This window comes from Colossoma macropomum, unplaced genomic scaffold, assembly GCF_904425465.1.
Source record: "Colossoma macropomum unplaced genomic scaffold, Colossoma_macropomum, whole genome shotgun sequence".
Classification (NCBI taxonomy): Eukaryota; Metazoa; Chordata; class Actinopteri; order Characiformes; family Serrasalmidae; genus Colossoma; species Colossoma macropomum.
The window spans coordinates 26,241,778-26,261,041 of record NW_023494793.1 but is presented as its reverse complement, the minus strand read 5'-3'; the positions used below and the strand labels follow the sequence as shown (position 1 = coordinate 26,261,041).

The 19,264-nt window shown below is 38.8% G+C and overlaps 2 protein-coding genes across 3 annotated transcripts in view; both read right to left on the bottom strand.

The window, feature by feature from the left end:
• Nucleotides 1–6,241, bottom strand: part of mtor (mechanistic target of rapamycin kinase) — a 159,819-nt gene extending 153,578 nt beyond the window's left edge. Inside the window, exons 1-5 of one of the 2 annotated variants that reach the window (XM_036578979.1) lie at nucleotides 6,153–6,241; nucleotides 3,177–3,327; nucleotides 2,769–2,877; nucleotides 1,359–1,591; nucleotides 935–1,135 (exon numbers count right to left, since the gene is read on the bottom strand). In XM_036578979.1, the coding sequence (XP_036434872.1) occupies nucleotides 935–1,135; nucleotides 1,359–1,591; nucleotides 2,769–2,877; nucleotides 3,177–3,296 (663 nt within the window). In that variant the 5' untranslated portion in view covers nucleotides 3,297–3,327; nucleotides 6,153–6,241. Of the gene's footprint in view, nucleotides 1–934; nucleotides 1,136–1,358; nucleotides 1,592–2,768; nucleotides 2,878–3,176; nucleotides 3,328–6,147 lie in introns of both variants that reach the window. The other variant, XM_036578980.1, reaches the window with a different exon arrangement.
• A 446-nt stretch (nucleotides 6,242–6,687) lies between these two features.
• qars1 (glutaminyl-tRNA synthetase 1) lies at nucleotides 6,688–19,217 on the bottom strand. Its single transcript, XM_036578975.1, has 23 exons — nucleotides 19,053–19,217; nucleotides 18,485–18,635; nucleotides 18,269–18,378; nucleotides 17,816–17,891; nucleotides 17,059–17,123; nucleotides 16,914–16,967; nucleotides 16,723–16,783; nucleotides 16,414–16,485; nucleotides 15,543–15,628; nucleotides 15,353–15,439; nucleotides 15,142–15,241; nucleotides 13,328–13,406; nucleotides 12,787–13,026; nucleotides 12,610–12,702; nucleotides 11,286–11,423; nucleotides 10,868–10,955; nucleotides 10,612–10,758; nucleotides 10,106–10,207; nucleotides 9,625–9,717; nucleotides 9,154–9,281; nucleotides 8,687–8,753; nucleotides 7,136–7,261; nucleotides 6,688–7,026 (listed from the first exon to the last, which is right to left on the bottom strand). Exons 1-23 carry the CDS (start codon nucleotides 19,161–19,163, stop codon nucleotides 6,976–6,978), a joined length of 2,325 nt encoding a protein of 774 aa, XP_036434868.1. The 5' UTR covers nucleotides 19,164–19,217; the 3' UTR covers nucleotides 6,688–6,975.
• Between the last annotated feature and the right edge of the window lie 47 nt (nucleotides 19,218–19,264).

The following is a 19,264-nucleotide window of genomic DNA, read 5'->3' as shown; positions in this document are numbered from 1 at the left end:
GCTAATACTCTTGCACACTGAAATGATGTCACATGAAGGTAAGTCTGATACTAAACTTCAATATTATAATGTTTAAAACAGTAGCTATTCAAAGCTATTGCAGTCCACTTCTGCCAAATTAACTTAATTACCACACTAGACAAAGCTTGCTGGTTTATGTGGGGCAATGATGTAGTCCTGAGAAGAAAAGTGGGTCTACAATGAATTTGCTCCAGCCTAGCACACAAGGTCAACACATAACCTTCCATCTGCTTTTTGGATGGAAACACCATAAAAATGGCAAAATAAATTGTTATACTTGAGAATGTAATTGTTTATAACCCTTATTTAATCCTGACAATGGTGTTTGTTTATATCTGCTTCCAAATATTTTGGTTTTGTTTTGAAGCCGTAGTCTGTCCGTAGAAACAGCCCCGTAGAAAAATCAGTATATGGCATATATGTGGTTATATATCCAACTACATGACTGGCCTGGGGTATTTTGTTAAGGTTGCCATACTTAGGACATCAAGTCGAAGCAGTGTTAGCTTGCATGACTCTTTAATGACTATGTAATTCAGAGGATCCAGTGACATTTGGGATAACAATCTACGCACAGATTTTGTTTTGTCAAATTTTTGTAAACACCAGGAGTTTTTCCCATAGAGAAAACGTTGCTTAGTTCCCAATATGAGCATGACGTCTACAACATAATAACAACATGACTTTAGAGGTCTATTAAAAACACAGAAGTATTCCTTTATGCGTCTGTACGTGGCATAATTAGAGCTTCAAATAAATCTACTATGCCGCCCTAATAATGCATTCCTAAAAAAGTTAAACTGTTTTAACAAAATGTTTCACCATTTTTCATCCTCCACGCATAGCTTTCCCCAACACAACTACAGCTAAACATTCCTTCTTTCCAATTAAGCGTGAGGTGTTAAGAGCTCACCTTGTACCACTGAGGCTTCTGCATCTCTTTGGTCTCTCTCTGGGTGGTGAGGATCAAGCAGGCTCGGAGGGCAGAAACAGCTCCCTCACGGATGGCCTGCTTTGAGTCCCACACCGCGTAGAAGATGTTATCAAAGAACGGCTGTACCTGCTGGAAGAAGAAGGTGGGCGCACTGACGGCCAGTTCTCGCAATACCAGCACCTGCAGACCGGAAGGCAAGAGTGACAAGACTTGATTGAAATACACTTCACCAACACAAATGTCTTATTCATAAGCTGAGCTATAATTCTTCATTATCACTTTGAAAATAGCATTGGTTCATTAAATTTTTGTCCAAAGTTTGGGACAAAAGAAGGCAAGGTGTCCCTAAACTTTTGACAGGCAGAATATATGAATGAGAATCAGAGCAAGATCTACATCCTACCGCTGCATGGCGACGGCCCTCGTTCCTGTCCGCTCCGAGCCACTCCAGTGCCCTCTTAACCTCAAACTCTACGTACTCAGCGGTGAATGTGTCCCCTGCCATGGACAGGTGCCCCATGGCCTTGGAGGCCATTTCCATGACCACAGGGTCACTGGAGGGCAGCAGGTTGCGCAGGTAGTTGGCAAAGCGGCTGATCCTGGTGGCATTGCCTCCTTCCACGCCAATCAAGCTCACTGAAGAGAAATGAGCATTAACAATAATTATGACAGGATAAAAACTGATTTGAAATGTACGTTTCATCATCAGGCATCGGTGCATCGTCATCACGTACTCGACTGAGTTCACTTCAATCAGAATTACTTGAGGATCTGCTGCTTCTTGATAAAATAAAACTGTGTTAATCTTGTGTAGAACTAACAAAGCGCTGTTAAAATTTTTTGTCAGACAGTATGAGAGAAATACAGAGATACATTTATTGTTTATCCTTTATGACATCACAACCCTTTTTTGGCCTCAAGGTAACGAGGTTTCACTTTTTAGGACAAAATCTCAACAGAAATTCAATGAATAAATATGCTAAACCTAAAACAATGGATTATTTTTAAGCCTCTATAAATCCACACACATCAAACTTATGAAAGGGTTCTGACTTTAATCACAGACAAAATATAAATGTAATGTCCAGGAGTCAATTTAAATGTATTTTGCTTTTAATCGAGTTGTGACACCAAATACAGCCCCAGCCAAATTACATGTTTTGTTGATTTCCAACAGAAAATAAGTTAACACGTCCTCGGCTTAAAAATGACATTTTTGTGCTAATTGTAGTGCACTATTTCTATTTATTTGCTGAGTTCAAAACATTGGGAAAAAATAAAACACAAATTGTGCCAGAACTTTTGCACAGGCTACATTTTATATGTGTTTTATAATCACATTTTTTCTAAAATGCTAAATTCACTCCATTCACCCTTCTTCTTTAATTTCCTTTCTTGCATTTGATTTGTGCTTTTATTTATGTTGTACCATCTTTTAATTCTTTAAGTTATGGCACTTCATATTTTACTTTGTATTTTCATTGTTTTTCACTCTTCAACTTGTTTCTTTCTTTTTGCTATTATTTATGTACAGCACATTGAGCTGCCTTTGTGCTTGATATGTGCTATTAAATAAACTTGCTTTGTCTTGTTTAAAATACGCAAAAGTCTGTTCTCTGTAGATGATCTGTTAACTCTTTTTCCTTTACAAAATCAACCCAACATGTAATTGGACCAGGCCCATAAACTTTCCATACAGCTGTATATAGATATTCCTAATAATTTCAGCCTACATGATGTCAGTCAGCTCAGAGCAATGAATTCATTCTGCTTGAACAATTTAAAGGATTCAGTATAAGCATCATCAACTTACCTATGGCAAGAATACCGCCTTTTTTCTCATTCACATCTGAGCTGGAGACCAACTCAAAAATGTGGTGGTTCAGCTCATCATAGAAAGTGGTGGCTTCATCTTGGCTCAGCTGTGAAGAAAGCAATACAGATGAGGGGTGCTCAAGTTAACTAGTTCCAAAGTGAATCAAATCTAATTGGAGCCAAATGAGACTTTAATCATTTGGTCCCCACTAAATACTACACCTTTCAGGGGCGCTTTAGTTTAGGTAGTGTTTTTTTTTTTGAGTCAAAAAAATATTTCTCAGTACTACACAGAACCATTCTTGCTAAGAACGAAGTGAAGTGTAGTGTAGTCAATTTTTGAGAGATTTTTGAGAATTTTTGTTAATTAATAACTTATCAAATACTAGATGGTGTTAGTGCGTACCTCTCTCAGTTCTGTGGTGACGTAATGCTGGAGGTCTTTAGCAGCTTTGGCCCTTGTGTCCTCATTCCGACTCTTGAGGCCACTCACAAACTGCTGCAGCACCGTAGCTGTGCCGGACATGCTGGCAGCAGTGTGCCGCTATCTGCGGTCTCTGCAACAAAAATAAAGAACAGCTGGACCATAGAACCATGTACCAATCTGCGTTTAATACATGCTTGCATTCGTAGTTTCATTAATTCATACTTCCCTCAACCAAATCTCTCTGTTCAGTAAGTACACAATTAAAGAGATGCTACCTTCCACTCAGTGGCTACTTCATAGGAAAAACCTGCAGTGTAGACATGACCTTCTCATGTGGCATTAGAAACTCAACTCATCTGTTGCCATTAACAATTTGTGTTGTAATGTAGCCCTTCATCAATCACTCAAATAATATCTGGTCAACAGCAGCACTGTGGTCAAAACCTGGCCAATGGTGAATGGAGCAGAGGACAGCTGACAATAGAGATGGACGCACAATCATATCAGAATTACATTGTTACCAGCAGATAACTGCGTAAAAAATATTGGAAGCCAACACGGGTTTAGATTTGACAGATATTTTAGACCAATATGTTCATATTGTGCTCTGCAGAGCAGAATGTCCGTAGGTTACGATACTAAAATACCAGCATGTTATTAATTTTGCTGCATCTGTAATCCTACAGAAAGAACTGTTAGATTTCTCTGTATTCCAGGTAGCTGTGGTCCCAGTTTAAACATCTGCAAATATATTAAAGTCTTTAGGGCTGGCTAAAACAACCTGAATACCCCAGTATTCGTTCATTACATTGGCATTCAATTCTCTATTTCAGAAGCCAGGCAGAGGTTTCTGGCACAGGGGTGGACTTCACTCCACGCAGTGGCCCTTTGAACCACGAACCAAGTGCGGCACTCCACAAAGTGTGAGTGATCACAGTTTCGGTGGTCAGTACCGGGTCCAGGAGAACAGTTTTAAAACAGTCTTTTAGTATTGTTCTCTTTGCTTTCAGACAAGCCTGCAGCTCCAAAAATCTCCTCAATCCTCCACTCTTACACTCACTGCCGCTTTCTATGGTTATAAAACAGTCAACTAGCCAAATAAAATGAGCTGATAAAACAAATAAAAGCAACTAACTAAAACAAACTAATAGTATAAACAGTTTTATAAATAAAACAATAATTGTAATATATTATACCCTTACCATCTGCATGACCCATAAAAGCTGGATCTGTATTTCTATACCAACATACAGCAACGCGAGCAGCTAGGCTTCAGCCTGTTATTAATACACTGCAGCCGTTTACTGAATACATTATAAACTGCAGCACCAAAACTGTGGTTATTTATGAAACATATTATTGTGTTGAGGCTAATTTTGAGAACAAGTATTCGTGTGCTCCTTCAGAAATAGCAGCAAGTATTTTAAGCACGTAAACTGCTGTTTAGGCCAGCCTTAATGTTTACGTATCAGCATCGGCAGATATGTACATGAAAAATTTGCAATAAAGTAATTATCACCCATAATTTCTATATGGGTGCATTTCTTGCTGACAAAGTGTACATGACAACAGTCAACAGCGTGTTACTACACACCTATACAATGTTCCTCTAAGGAAAGGTGGACTTCAGAGAGCAGTGCAAGGTAAGCGGTTAAGGAGTGTACGCCTTTTGAATTATGTTTGACTTAAAGTGGATGTTTTAAAATTTCTGCATAATCAAATGGTCGATATGTCACCACAATCATTCAGAGTAGTCTGATGTGAAATGCTTTGTTCTAGTGAAACTGAGTCAGAACTGTTCACAGTGGTGGTGATAGGAACCAGACGTCTGAGGAGTTAAACATCTCTAAAAGCTCCCTCCCAGAAAGCTGTTACATGTAACGGTTATGAATGCACTGTCGGTTGTCTGACACACTGTTTTACAGAGGTTTTGTGCTAAAGGTTTTAGTATAAAACATATTTTAACCAAATCATTTTAATCCATTCGTGGTGGAGAGATACATGAAGGACGTCCTACGGCGAAACAGTCCCCAGCAGTATTTCAGATTGATCATTATTTTACAATAATCAACGTTACATAAAAATAAAAAGGATACGTGTACGTGTAGGTTCACTGGACGCTTTGGATAGCAAATAAAATAGCTATATTTGTGTTGTGCAGACATCGTGACTCCTGGTTCCCATCACCACCATTGTAAAAAAAAAAATCTGTGTCCGTACGTTTCTCTGCAAATTAACCATTTGACATCAAACTATTCTGAATGATGTTTATATCTCTACCACTGAATTATACGGAAAGTTTGAAAAATCGGTGGAATTCCCCTTTATCACTTCTCTAATACTAGGTATACACTGTAGCTGCCTGAAACGGTCACATGGCAAAACAACCACTAAAATGTTTTCATGCGGGTTGAAAGGCACATAAAATCAGCTGTCTAAAGCCATAAGGCAAAGAAAATACAGTGGCGCTTCTCACATTATACAATCTACATATAGCTAACAGCCGCCATGTGTGTCAAATATGATTTTTATAATTAAGTTACAGTGCACTGTGGAAGTTCATCAGGCATCACTCAGTCAGCCTTATATTGCTGTTAGTATAGCAGTTAGCCAGCTAGCCAGCTAGCTTGGAAGCTCCCATGTAAACTGACATGCACCAGTCAGAAGCACAGCATTACATAACATTAAGATATGCAACATAACGCAAAACCAGACAATATCAGGGTAGTGACTGAGCAGTTACCGGTTAAATCCGTTACAGCCAGGAAAGACAGGCAATGCTAACCTAGCTAGCCTAATGAGCGGAACGTGCTACCGGTTAGCAGTCAGTGCCTAAGCAGTCAGCTGGCTTACTTTGGTAAACCGTTTATAAAGTGTTGTGCAGCTGTGTAACTAAATGTGTAACTGTAGCAAACGCAAAAGTATGACTTGCTAACAGAGACAACATCACCTTACTTTTAATATGTCCTCCTCTGAAGATGTTCAGTTCGTAGGACTGCAGAGGAATACAGAGCAGTTTTACTGAGCAACTGAGTTGACCAATGGGATGAGGTCTGGCAGTGAGTGACAATTCAATCAGCCATACAGAAGCTGGATAAAGCCAACCATTCACAGGAAATCGATTATGATTTGTTCCTTGCTGGCAAAAAGGGCTGGCTTGGAGATGGAGTCATCCAATCATTACTCTTTTATGGGCAGCTTTCTCAGAAAAAGTGAAGGTTACTTTCTGAGGGCGATTCACTTTTTGATTAAATAAATTACACGTATCCTTCTGCAGAATATGATTAGTTATTATATTTTAATTGGATACATGGATCTTTATGGTTATCACACCATCATGCACACCACATATTCTGAGTTATATTTCTGGATTCTGGCATTGAAGCACAAGCTAAAAGTTTCTTTCTTTCATGCCACTTGTAGAAAATTCTCAGGTCAAGACAATAGGATTTTTTTTTCCTCACAAAAATGTATACACACAAACAAGGCATTTGTACTTAAATATTGTTTATTTCAATGTTTGCTTCCCAGAGATGTTGATATGAAAGAAGTTCACAAAAGGTGACCCAACTGACGAGAAAAAAAAGAACATTGCATATGTGAGAACCAACACTGCCCAGCACCTGGAGAGCTCCTGTAAGACTGTAATCCTTCTAATGAGTATTGAAAGGCTTGTACATTCCCTATATGCTCCTTTAACACAGTGACAGTCAGCATACGCAAAGATGTTGCTCTTTGCTCAATGGCTGCAGACGTCTGGCTTCCCTCCTCTGGTCTTTCAGATCTTCCCAGGGTCCTCCTTGAGTGTAACCGTCCTGTTGAAAACCAGCTGGGACAGCCAAAGTACAAATATTAGATCAAGCTCCCTTATTTCCTTCTGTGTAAGCTTGTCTTCCATATATACTCAAAATATGTGTATGTGTGCTGCTCAGGCTTACCTTCTCTGCTGTACTATCTGGGTCCACAGAGAAATAACCCACTCTCTCAAACTGGAATTTATCGAAGACTTTGGCCTTGCTCACTGAGCGGTCTACTAAGGCACTTTCAACTAGTTGCAGGGAGTTCTGAAAGAAAAAAAAAAGATCAACAGAAGGCAGAAAAAAATGTGACAATTGATCGAAAGCATCTTTATTCTGCCTTTTTGCTGCTAAGGCCATGTCCAGGTGTTAAATTCAAGGGAGCACCATTTTTCCTTGGCTGTCAACAATGTGGGAACAATATTGTTCAATTTATGTGGTATTATATTGAGTTCTCAGCATTGATATCATGAAAAGGCTGTTAAAACTAATAGTCTGTCTGTCTCTATTCTGATGTCATAATTCGATTAATTTACTTGGCTGTTTGTAGTATTCCTTGTTTATCAGTTTTGGCATCAAAAGCATATCAGACTGTTGAACTGATGGAGCTGATTAGCCATATTTATCTCCAAAAACTATTAACTGTCCAGCTAGGTGCAAATATATGGCTTTGAGTGCATTTAGAAACATTTAGTTGGCAAAACATTAGCAAAGGCAGGAGGATTTACATGGAACAGGCTTACTGTATGACAAAAGTTTTGATTTAAAATCTCAGTTGTGACAATTACACTGGCTGTGTAAACTCAGCTAGACACCTATGTGATGGAATTCTTGGGAATTAATTCGATAAATAACAGCAAACAAACAATCTAGTCCAAAGTTTTAGGTGTAATGAACAAATTAATTTAGCAAGTTGAAACAGCAGGAAGGATTCAACACATGCATGTTTATGAAATTAAACAGAATTGTACAAAGAGGATGCACTATTTAAACATACACTCTTAAAAAGGATGGTTCAAGGATTCTTTAGTAAAGAAAATAGTTCTATATGGAACCTTGAAGACTTAAAGAACCCTTTGCATGAGTAAGGGGTTTTTCAGATTGATGTAAAACGCACATGAATGTGCTGTAGATGGTTCTATATAGCATCCAAAAGGGCTCTTCTATTGTTACAAGCCTGACACCGTAACGATAGAAGAACCCTTTGGGGTGCTATATAGAACCATTTTCAAAAAGGTTCTATAAAGAGCCATCTACAGCACATTCTCCATCAGTCTGAAGAATACTTTCATGATGCAAAGAACCCTTTAATCATGCAAAGGGTTCCTTGCGTGTTCATGGCTCTATATAAAACCATTTCTTTACTACAGAACCTTGGAAGCACCTTAAGAGTGTAGAGTAGCCAAAAGAAAGTGTGATTAGAGGTTTAGACGTAATTTAACAGCATATTTTTTCACACCGAAAAGTTAAATGGATTTAACAAGCAAACTATTTATATTTTTATAAAATTACGGTACCGGGGCTCAGCTCTGTTTGCCGCTCACACAGACTAAATGTGCCAGAGCTCTGCTCTGGTGCGCTGCAGCCCAGTTTAAATCCTGACTACGTTCCTAAAATGACCAACTGCTGAATATTACTTGGAAATCAGCAGTACTCCTGAAGAGAGATATGTTGAGTACTGAAAACACTTACAGGGTTGAGGTCACTCAGGAAGCCACCAGGCACTTCGGCTGGGTCCTCAGGGTTTTTATGGAGGAAACTAAAAGTAGAAACACAGTTTCAAACACATGCACGATACAGAAACTAACAACATTTACCAAAAATATTTTTTTAACTCACTCTCACACACATAGAGCTGCATAATATAGCTTTTGCTAACGATTATAATATTAACCTTCACAATATTGATTTCGCAAAAGTAAATGGATCTATTTGAACCCTAATACTGGTGCTTTACATCAATGACACTGTTTCCTTATTTAAACTATTTTTTATAATTACTCAAAAAATCTAAATCCTTACTAATTTTTTAACCACTTTTATGACCTTTTCTTGATTTGTCACACATGTACCTTCATTTCCACTATAGCTGCAAAAAAAAAACTGCTCTGCAGCAGAACAACTGAGTCACTCCCAAACAGTCACGCTCACACACTTACAGCCGTTCATAGAGGCGCACTTCGCACTGCAGCGGCTGGCTGACCCAATGGATGAAGGCTTTTGGTTTTTCAGCAGAGTCCGAGCTGCTGCAGGTCACCTCCAGCTCCACCACTTTACCACTGCCATCCTGTCAGCACAACAGCAGTTCAATAGAGTGTTTCAAAAGAATGAAATGTCTAATCAGGGCTGAATTCTAAGGGACCAAAGAGATGGAATGTGCATGATAAATCTGTTTATGGAATATGTAATATTGGAAGAGCTGCTACATGTTAAGGACAGTTCATTATTAGGCTTTGCTTCAAGACCATAAAATACTAACACGGAAATGGAAACATGGAAATGAAGGGGGTCAAGTTTTAGTTCCACTAACATCCATCATACACATACAGCTCCAGAACCATTCTTACTCTCTTCCTTTGATGAGGAACACATTAGTACATATAGCACATTTCTGTTAAGGCATGACTCACCTTGATGACACGCTGCACAGATATGATGTAGCCTGCATGCCTCAGGCCTACTGGCTGATCAGGAGTGAGACGTTTATAGCCCTTCTCCATTGCCTACAGGGAGTTAAACCAGATAAAACCTTCAACACACACAGCAGTTTCACAAGCAAAATAGAAGATTGTAAAGATACTGTAAAAGACAGCTACAGTTGTATGCAACAGTTTGAACCTCCTAGTCAAATTACATGTTTTGGTAATTTTCTATGTGAAGTACACATCTTTTAAAAGGATTTTTTTAAAGGCATTTTTTGTTTGTAAACAATATGTTCAATACAGCAAATAAGCAGTAATTGTGCATTAAAATAAGCAGAAGTTCTTTGTAGAGGATGTTAACTTATTTTCACAAAACATCATTTTACCAGGGGCACCCAAACTTTTGCATACGACTGCATGTAAAAAGGGGGCTACAGAAAATCTCAAGTTTCTCACACACAAAACGTACCTCTCTAAAGTCACTCTGTTCAATGAAGATAATTTTGGAGAAGGGAACAACATGGCTACCTTTGGTTTCATCAGCAGGGAAGTCTGGAATACGAACCTCCGCCTGGGGAAAATAAAAAAAAGATTTTTTTTTCTATTGCAAAACCTTGTGGCAAGTTGTGCTATGTAAAGCTGCATGATAGAGCTGCAATGACAATGTGAGATGAAATAAATTATGGTTCAAAGTGTACAATCTCAAGGTCAAATCCTCACTTGTGTCCTCAGTTTCTGCTTTTTTGCTTTCATTACATGGCTTAGCAGCACTCATTTCTACAGACTAGCTGTTAATGATGGCTTGGCTTTTTTCTTTGTTGCTTTTTTCTAATCACATCACGCCGTAAATAAATCTGGTGTTTTTGAACCAAAGCCATTCTCAACTTTTTGAAGACAATAAAAATACCCTAACACTAAGTGAGCATTTTAAGATGTTAATGAAACATGTAGTGTGTAGCTAACTTGTGAAGGTACCTGGGCATTAGCAGGCAGATTGGTGATGGTAACTTTAAGAGGTTCCAGAACAGCCATGACTCTTGGAGCAGTGTCATTAAGCACCTCCCTCACACATGCATCCAACAGGTGGGGCTCCATCGTTGTCTGGGCAACAGTTACACCCACCTAAATGGGAAAAAAGATTTTGCTGTGAAAAAGCATACGAAAATCTTGGTGGTCAAAAAAAACAACAACAAAAAAACAAAAACATTTCAATCGATTCTCTCTCTTCTACCCGTGCACAGAAGTTGTTGATGGCCTGAGGAGGGAAGCCGCGTCTCCTGAGAGCCGTGAGAGTGAAGAGGCGAGGGTCGTCCCAGTCTCTGCAAATGCAAATCGGTCAAAGAGATCAGAACATATTACTAACAAAGTTTGTAGAAGCATCAGCAAGTAATAAGTCACTCTTCTGTTAAGGGTGTAAATAAGCATCTTTAGGTGATGAAGCCTTGATTTTGGAATGCTAGAATCCATTATAATCTATAATAATATTTGATAAAGTATGTGCTATTTTTTTACTAAAATTTTCAGGCTATTATTAAACATACTGTGTTGTTTTTATCATACATTCTCACTACTATAACTAGCTCCTACTGTTAAATTTGCACATTTGCTGTATATAGATTCTGAATCACATTGAAATGATAAACTCTTACCTGACAGCGCCTGTATCTACTAGTTTGATAATTTTCCTCTTGGAAACGACTGTGTAGGTGAGGTTGAGCCTGCCATACTCCCACTGCACAGGGCAGTACACATCCAGAGCATTACACAACCAGAAATAAGACGATCGTCTAAAAGACAGACAAAGCATGCTGAACACAGCACTCTTCACTTCAAAATGTGACAGTAACATTATCTTTAACCACATTCATGACACCAACAGGAGACTAAGCAAAATGACATTGACCGATACACGAAAAAAAAATTCCCAAAAACCGACATGTCTAATGTTCTGAAATACTGAATGGGTAGCTCTAAAAATAACTGAATTTAGACAATTCTTTTAGCCCGAATAGACGTGTTTAAAATTTGCTTTTTTAGTTTTACACTGGAACTATAACGCTAACGCAGCTAACAAGAACTAGAGGCTTATACCCCTCCAAATAGCATCTAGAAGAAACGCAAGCTGAAATCATCATACAATAGCCTTAAAATGCTTTGAGCAGACTTTGTTTATGTGGCTTCTAAACTGAATCACTTATCTATTAAAATGGACAGAACAACAGACAAAACGGGGCACCCAAATGGCGCAACCATCTAAGCCAAGTGTGTCCAATCTTATCTGCAAATAGCCAGAGGGGCTGCAGGTTTTCACTCCAAATAAGCTTCTTTAATCAGATGGCATCAGTCTTCAAACAACTGATCTGCTTGGTTGGAATGAAAACATGCAGCCACACCAGCCTTTTGTGGATAAGACTGGACACCGTTGGTCTAAATATGTGTTTCATCATTAGAAGATTGATTGTGAGCTTGTTCCCGTGGTTGTGTAATGGCGCTTCGTTAGCGGCAGTTTGAAAAGATGCGATTGGTGGTTTCACGTATCTCAGAGGAACCATGTGTTACCTGGGAGACCAGCTTCGTAGCATTGCATGTGAGATAGAGGCTAGTGGCTAAAACTGTTCAGAAATTTGGGTAAAAATCCCAACAAAAAAAATGATCAGGCTTTAAAATGGCTCCTACTATTATGTGGTGTATGTGAATAACTAACAGTACATCATGCAGTGACAGAAACAAGCAAGTCTAGTTAACTTAACAACTCGACATGGATCACTTCTTCATTACGTTAACCACCGCAAAACTTTAGAGCATCAAATAAGCTGATTTATTACATTTTGAAGCAAAGAAAACCTTAGCTTTAGCACACATTAACAGGATCTCTAAGAGCTCCTAGTGTACTACTCATGTTTGAATTCACTCTCAATCTTTTTAAAAGCCTTGCTAGCTACAAAGCAGGAATGTGGATCTGCAGTGCAGTACCTGGCCTGGAACTCTTTGGTGCAGAGGGAGTGCGTGATGTGTTCAATGGAGTCACACAGGCAGTGGGTGTAGTCATATGTGGGGTATATACACCTGCACAGACAGATTGAAAGAAAGCAATAGTAAGTCCTCCTCTCCACGAAGAATAAGTATGCATACATATGCGTGCGTTCCTACCAGGTATCTCCGGTTCTGTGGTGAGGTGTGTATTTGATGCGGTAGGCCACAGGGTCCAACTTGCCATCCTCCATGACCAGCTTCATCCTGAGCGTGGCTTCCCCCTCAGCAAACACGCCCTTCTTCATCCTCTCAAACAGCACCAGAGACTCCTCCACCGGCCGGTCTCTCCAGGGTGAGGGTGGAACATTATGGCCCTTCAGCTCCTCTCCACGCTGGTGGCACACGTACGCGTGACCCCTGAAGCACACACAGATCAGAAATTAGATTTGATAAAATGTTGATGTGCATTTTAATTTTTTAAATTTAAAATTCAAAATTTTTAGTTTTAATATGTAATGTTGATGAGCGTAAAGTACTGGTATAATTAACCATATAATAAGTAACATTTGCTTTTCAATACACCACAGAAACCAGAACTTAACTGAGGCTTGTTGCGAGGTATAAACAATAAATGAATAACAAATTTAGGCCTTGGGAAGTGCAGTGTTATGTTTAACTACCAACATTTATGTGACTGTGCATGGGAAAGTGTGCGCACCTGCGGATGAGATCCACAGCAAGTTCATAAAGGCTCTGGAAGTTGTCGGAGGCGTGGGTGATCGCATAGGGCTTATAGCCTGAGTAACAAAGAAACAGAGAAGAGCAAAACATAATAAATAACTAAATCAAGTATAAACAGTGGTCATAGCGACAGTGAGCCTGTTCAGCCATGAAATATTTCACTGAAAAAGTCCTCTGATGCAGGATTCTTGGTGGTCTCTGCCTTTAAACGCTCCACTTTTGGGGGCAGAGTAGTGTTATTGCCCCTAAACTATGGAACTCTCTTCCTTTACTTCTCTGCAATTGCTCCTCCTGTCCTCCTTCAAAGTTAACCATAAAAATTTCCTGTTTTCTCAATACTTTAATTCTTCTTTTCTCTCCCTTATTTTTCTTTGTTCTACTGTGATTATGTAAAGTCCTCATTGTAAAGCAAAGGGTTTGTGAAAGGGGCTAGAAAAAGTGAAGCATTTTACATCCACACTTTGCTGCAACACCTGCACTTTAATAGGCCTGGGTATCGTTTGAAAATGTTTGATACTGATACGATACTTTCAATTCGATATCGATACTAAAGCGGTACTTTTTTCCATACTTTATTCTAATTGTGACAAAAATACAAAAAAGTAATAATAATAATTATTATTAATATGATTTTAATTATTAATAGGATTTTCTTTTTCTACTGCATACCAGGACGTGTGTTTGACAGCATACCTCTGGATGGGTGCCGATACTTAGGATTTATTGCTTTTGTTATTTCTCTGAATAAATAAAAACACAGAGAAAAACGTATTATTATTGTAACCACTGTTATAGGTATGCTATAGAGGGACAAAACAAATGATCTATCGCATGTATTCTACCTAAACCAGGGAGATTCAACATTCGAAAAGGGCTGCAATGCTATAACAATAAGACTGGCTACTGCTCTGTGGCATTCTTTCCTCCTCTCAGCTGACATCCTTATCTTTTCTGCTAAAGTGAAAGGGGTTGTTTTTTTGTGGTCAACTGCATTAGCGCAAGTAGAGCTGGTAGAACTGGCCCTGGCACCGTCAACACCCTCACCAACATGAAAACAACATGCAAGTAGTTAAAGGGGCTCATTTATGAAACCTCTGAATGACCTCTGATGAAAATTCTGCAGTTTTCTTGACTGAGATTAATTCCAATCAAATGTTTCATCAGATTTGACATATTATCCATTTTGGAAACCACTATCTTAAGACACTTGTTGCGCCTGAAACTGTTCTCAGTAACTTTTTCAAAGTACAGCCAGACTTTTGACCTCTTTGACATATTTAGCTGCTGTGCGCTCTCTGCGTTTCTTTGCGTCAGGGAGCCAGTCGCGCTTTTTTGCATTGGTATTAAGGTTAACTCCAATAATCCCCCCTGATTTGCGTTTTATGCAAAGTATCGAAAATAGGCACCAGTCTTTTTTGAGACCCTTTCGGTACTTGGTAGTACCGAGATGCTTTGGTCGGTGCCTTTTTGGCATCGAATTTCGGTACCCAGCCCTACATATTAACCTTTGAAAAATTACCACAAATGTAGAGACATGGACAAAAAAACAAAACCCCAACAGTACCCAAAATAGCTACATTTTCTTCGCAGCTCTAAAAGAAGCAAGATTTAGACAACAAACATGTCTTGGCTAGCCTATAATGGGAATTAAAAAGAAAAAAAGTGTAAATTAAGGTTTTTCAACATAAGTTTCCTTTAGGTTTGCTGTACAACAACTCTGAAACCCGCTTTACCTCTACTGACCCCACTAATGTGTTCTTGCAACACTGAGGGAAGTTTGCAAACACTCACCAAGCCATTCCACCATATCCTTGATGGCAGTGAAGTACTTCTCCTCCTCTTTTTCTGGGTTTGTGTCATCATACCGGAGGAAGCAGATTCCATTATTTGCCTTCGAAGAAAGACAGAGATCTTAAGTAAAGTTACACTTACCAGGTTAAACTTATTGTCTTTTTATACATTTTCTGAGTGTTTGCATAAGTGATCAAAGTGGTCGTAGTACCTTGGCATAACCAAAGTTGAAGTTAATTGCCTTGGCATGGCCTATGTGGAGGATGCCATTCGGTTCAGGGGGAAACCGCGTCCGGACCTGCAAAATGTCGGTGACGTCGGAAGAAGTAAAAGAGATAAAGACAAGATCCCAATCTCTCATTTTCAACATTTTTTAAGTGACATCATGGACACTCACATACCTGTCCACCGGTGATTTCCAGGTGTTGTTTTAGCAAGTTCATGGTGTTGGGTGTCACAATATAACCTTCAGTTTTGTAATTCTCACCTGAAAAGACAAATACATTACATTTTACTCCATCAAACAGTACTGTTACATTAGATAATGTTCTTGCACAATTATGGATAGTCAAACAAACAAAAAAAAAACTTTTCAAAAGTGGAGTTCAAAAAACTTTTAAAAGATAAAGTGAAAATGAGACTCCTAACAACAGTTAGGCTGTTAGGCTGTATAAAAGGCAAAGGATGGCCACATGAATGTGGAAAAATATTAAATTATATTTAGTTGTTATTTTCTGTTAAAAAAATGAAGAGTGTTGTACCAAAACACTGTTTAATCCTTTGTAACTTTTTTGGATATAACATGTTTTGAAAAAGAACATTTGCCTACAATGAAAAACACAGTTATTTCTCTTATACAGACTATATTACAATATAGCTATAAATGTGTAACTTAATATAAGTACTTAATGGCCATTCTGACAGGTAACTAAATATATGAAGGGTGAATTATTTATGTTTGCACAATACTTTACAAGCATATAGGCAGAAACAGATCTTTCAGTATTTTATTGATGACCAGGGGGAAATGCAAGTCCTAAAGCTGAAACAATACTTATATAAAACATATATACCCACGTGATGCACAAACACAAAGTGCAAATATATCAGTGCAAAGAAATGACAGCGAAGAAGACGATAACAGAACAAAAGCAATCACATTTTAATCAAACTAACACTTGAAGTAGAGCGCAATTTAAAAAACAAGGACTGAATGATAGATAAATAAATAAATAACTTTTTGCCAATAATTGGTCGTTTATTGCGGCTCACCTGGCTTATGGAACTTAAGAGCTTCTCCTCTCAACTGCTCCATTAGAGACTTTCCCTCCATCTTAACTTCTCCTATACAGAGCGGAAACACAGAAAGAAAGTAAGCTTCAAACCTTTAATTGCTCTTTATTAAACCATGCTTTGTCTGAAAAGAATAAAGGCCAGTATACTACAAACATGACCCATGGATCATGTCAACCATTTTAATGTTTATGTCCATGTAACTTCATTTAGAAAAGAACATGAAAGACAAAGAAATGTCCTCTTTTCTGTGCAGTTTCACAAAATATAAGTCATTCTGTAGCTCACCGTTCACAGCATTGACCTGCTCCTCTTTCTTCTCTTTCTCTGGGGCTTTGGGTTTAGCTGCCTATGGGACAGGATCATATATGCTAATTAAGGAGCATTAAAGGTAGGTAAATGATGCAAATTTGAAATTCTTTCTGAAATACGACATACATCGTTTATCCCTTTATAACAAAAATGACTTTGATATGTACCTTGGGTTTTTTCTCCAGATCTGCTTCTGTTTTTGGACCCAAGAGATGTAACACCTGAGAAAGCGAAGTATGATTAACACAATGATCATGACAATTTAGCATTGAGACCAGCAATGACTGCATTAACAAAAGTGTGCATGCACACCTGCATGTCCACTTCATTCTTAACAATCTTCCCATCAGCCCATTTTAGGGCAGCTCTGGCTTCACCTAGAGAATACATCAATAAACAGCACAAGTTAGTAAATAACAACAAAACAGTGGGCGTCGTATATCCTTGTTCAATGAAACTGTGCTGGGTAAACCATTCATATATAACCCACATTTGTTCCCCTTTAAGGGCCTATATCCTATATTTTCATGTATTTTATTTATTTATTTTGCTTGAGGTCAACTAAATAACATTTGTGTGGGTTTAAGACACAAAAAAAAACGGTCAATTAACTGTTACATGACCATTTTCCAACCTCTGTTTATCCCTTAAAATTGGACAGCCTGGTTTTGCTACTGTGCTTTGAGACAAATATAAGACAAAAGATAAATGAGCTCTGTTCTGAGCTGCTGTACTGAACTGTACCTCATTCAAAGAGCACTCAGAGTTAAAACATTGCTTATAACTTCAGTGTGAATGGGTGGAGCTAAACTGCTGTAGGCTAAATTAGTGGATATATGTAAATGTATCGGTTCTTGTGACATCAAAGAAACAATAAATTCAAAACAGGCTGTTTTTGCAGCTTAGTTTCCACATATTGACTGTGTAGACTGGGTACTGAACGGTCCGTCTTGAAACTTTACCAGTTTTTACACCTTACTACAAACTCCTTTATTTCAAAAAAGTGGGAAATGTGGTTTTCGATTACATCTTCCGTTATATTATATTATATTATATATGTCTTTCTCACCCATGAGAATCCCCATGTTGAAGCGGTATCTCTCTGCCAGCAGCTGCTCTTTGTGTTTTCTGATGATTAACTCAACCTGTGGAGGCATTGATAAGCATTTAGAAAAACAGATTCCGGCTCTAAAACCTGACTGGCTGAATTACATTTAAAGCCACTGTAGCATTTTTAGTCACAGTTTTCAGCTGTCCAGATTACCAAAAATCAATGTGGATACAATCTGGATGTCCCAAAAAAAATCAAAGTTTGTCTACGATGCATTATTTCATATCAAAACTCATATATATGTAAAGGTTCCCTTGAAAAGACATACTGTCAGTTGTATTCTGGGTAAAATCACTGCATAGTAAAACATCAGCATTTCAGATTTGAAGCTACTCTAAATTACAGTAAAATCCTGAGCTACTGTTCACTGCAATAGCAATTCTGCAATTCTATTCCAACTGTTCTGCTTACCGCATCCTCAATCTGCTCCGGTGTGACAACCACACCCACACCACAAGCAGTTTCAAAGGCATGCTGGTCCAGAGGATCCTGTGGGTGGCTCTTCACGAAGTCCAATGCCGCTGTGCACAAGAGAGGCCCAATCATACATATGAGGAAAGACATACAGATGTGACGGCTGCATAAAGTGCACCTGTGTGGAGGTCGAGGACAGCAAACACCAGGTACCTGACAACTGCAGATCTGTGGTGATCTTGCGTTTGACTATGTGATCTGTCAAAAAGGCCAAACGGCGGGTGTCTCGCAGCCGAGACGCCATACTATACAGCAGGGTCCCCATAGCTTTGTCGATGTCATTAGACCCCAACAGCTGCTGAGCCTACATGACATACCAAAAAAAAAAAAGCAAGTTACATCTGTATTGCTTGTATGCACACACCCATTACACTCATCCACCCCTACATACCTGAGTCGCCAACATATTTGAGTCAATGAATCAGTGATGTTTACTATAAGTACACAATGTATTTCGAAAGTGAAAGAGGTTAAGTAATGTTAAGAAAAACTGACTAACACTAATTTGTCTTAAAAAAATACAGTAACTTTGACACCCGTGCGCATAATTAAATAAATCCAAACTTAAAAGAAATAAGCAAAAATTAAATAGTGCTAATAACTGAACGCATCAGCTCCACAGTGCAGTGACAGCTGGTGCTAACTAGCTAGCCATGTTAGCCGGCTATGCATAGCGTTTAAAACGTAACTAAGCACAACCAGGTTTGTTTTTCCAATTTACCTGCACAATAGCGTCTTTGAGAGCTGAACTAAGGCCTTCATTCTTTAACGTCTCCTTAGCTTTCTGCTCACTAAGCCCAACTGAGGTGAAAAGAGCCACCAAATCCGCCATGTCCCTTCAGCCACACACAGCCACACACTGCCACACGCCGCAAGAGGAGCGGTACGGAGCTTCCGGCAAGGAGCGGGATTAGCCAATCAGAGCCGACCTTG

Coding starts and splice junctions, on each gene's coding strand:
- qars1 (XM_036578975.1), bottom strand. CDS start 19,163: ATGGCGGATTTGGTGGCTCTTTTCACCTCAGTTGGGCTTAGTGAGCAG. Junction 15,629..16,413: donor TCTTAAGTTCCATAAGCCAG/GTGAGCCGCAAT, acceptor TTGTCTTTTCAG/GTGAGAATTACAAAACTGAA. Junction 9,718..10,105: donor AACAGAGTGACTTTAGAGAG/GTACGTTTTGTG, acceptor AACTCCCTGTAG/GCAATGGAGAAGGGCTATAA.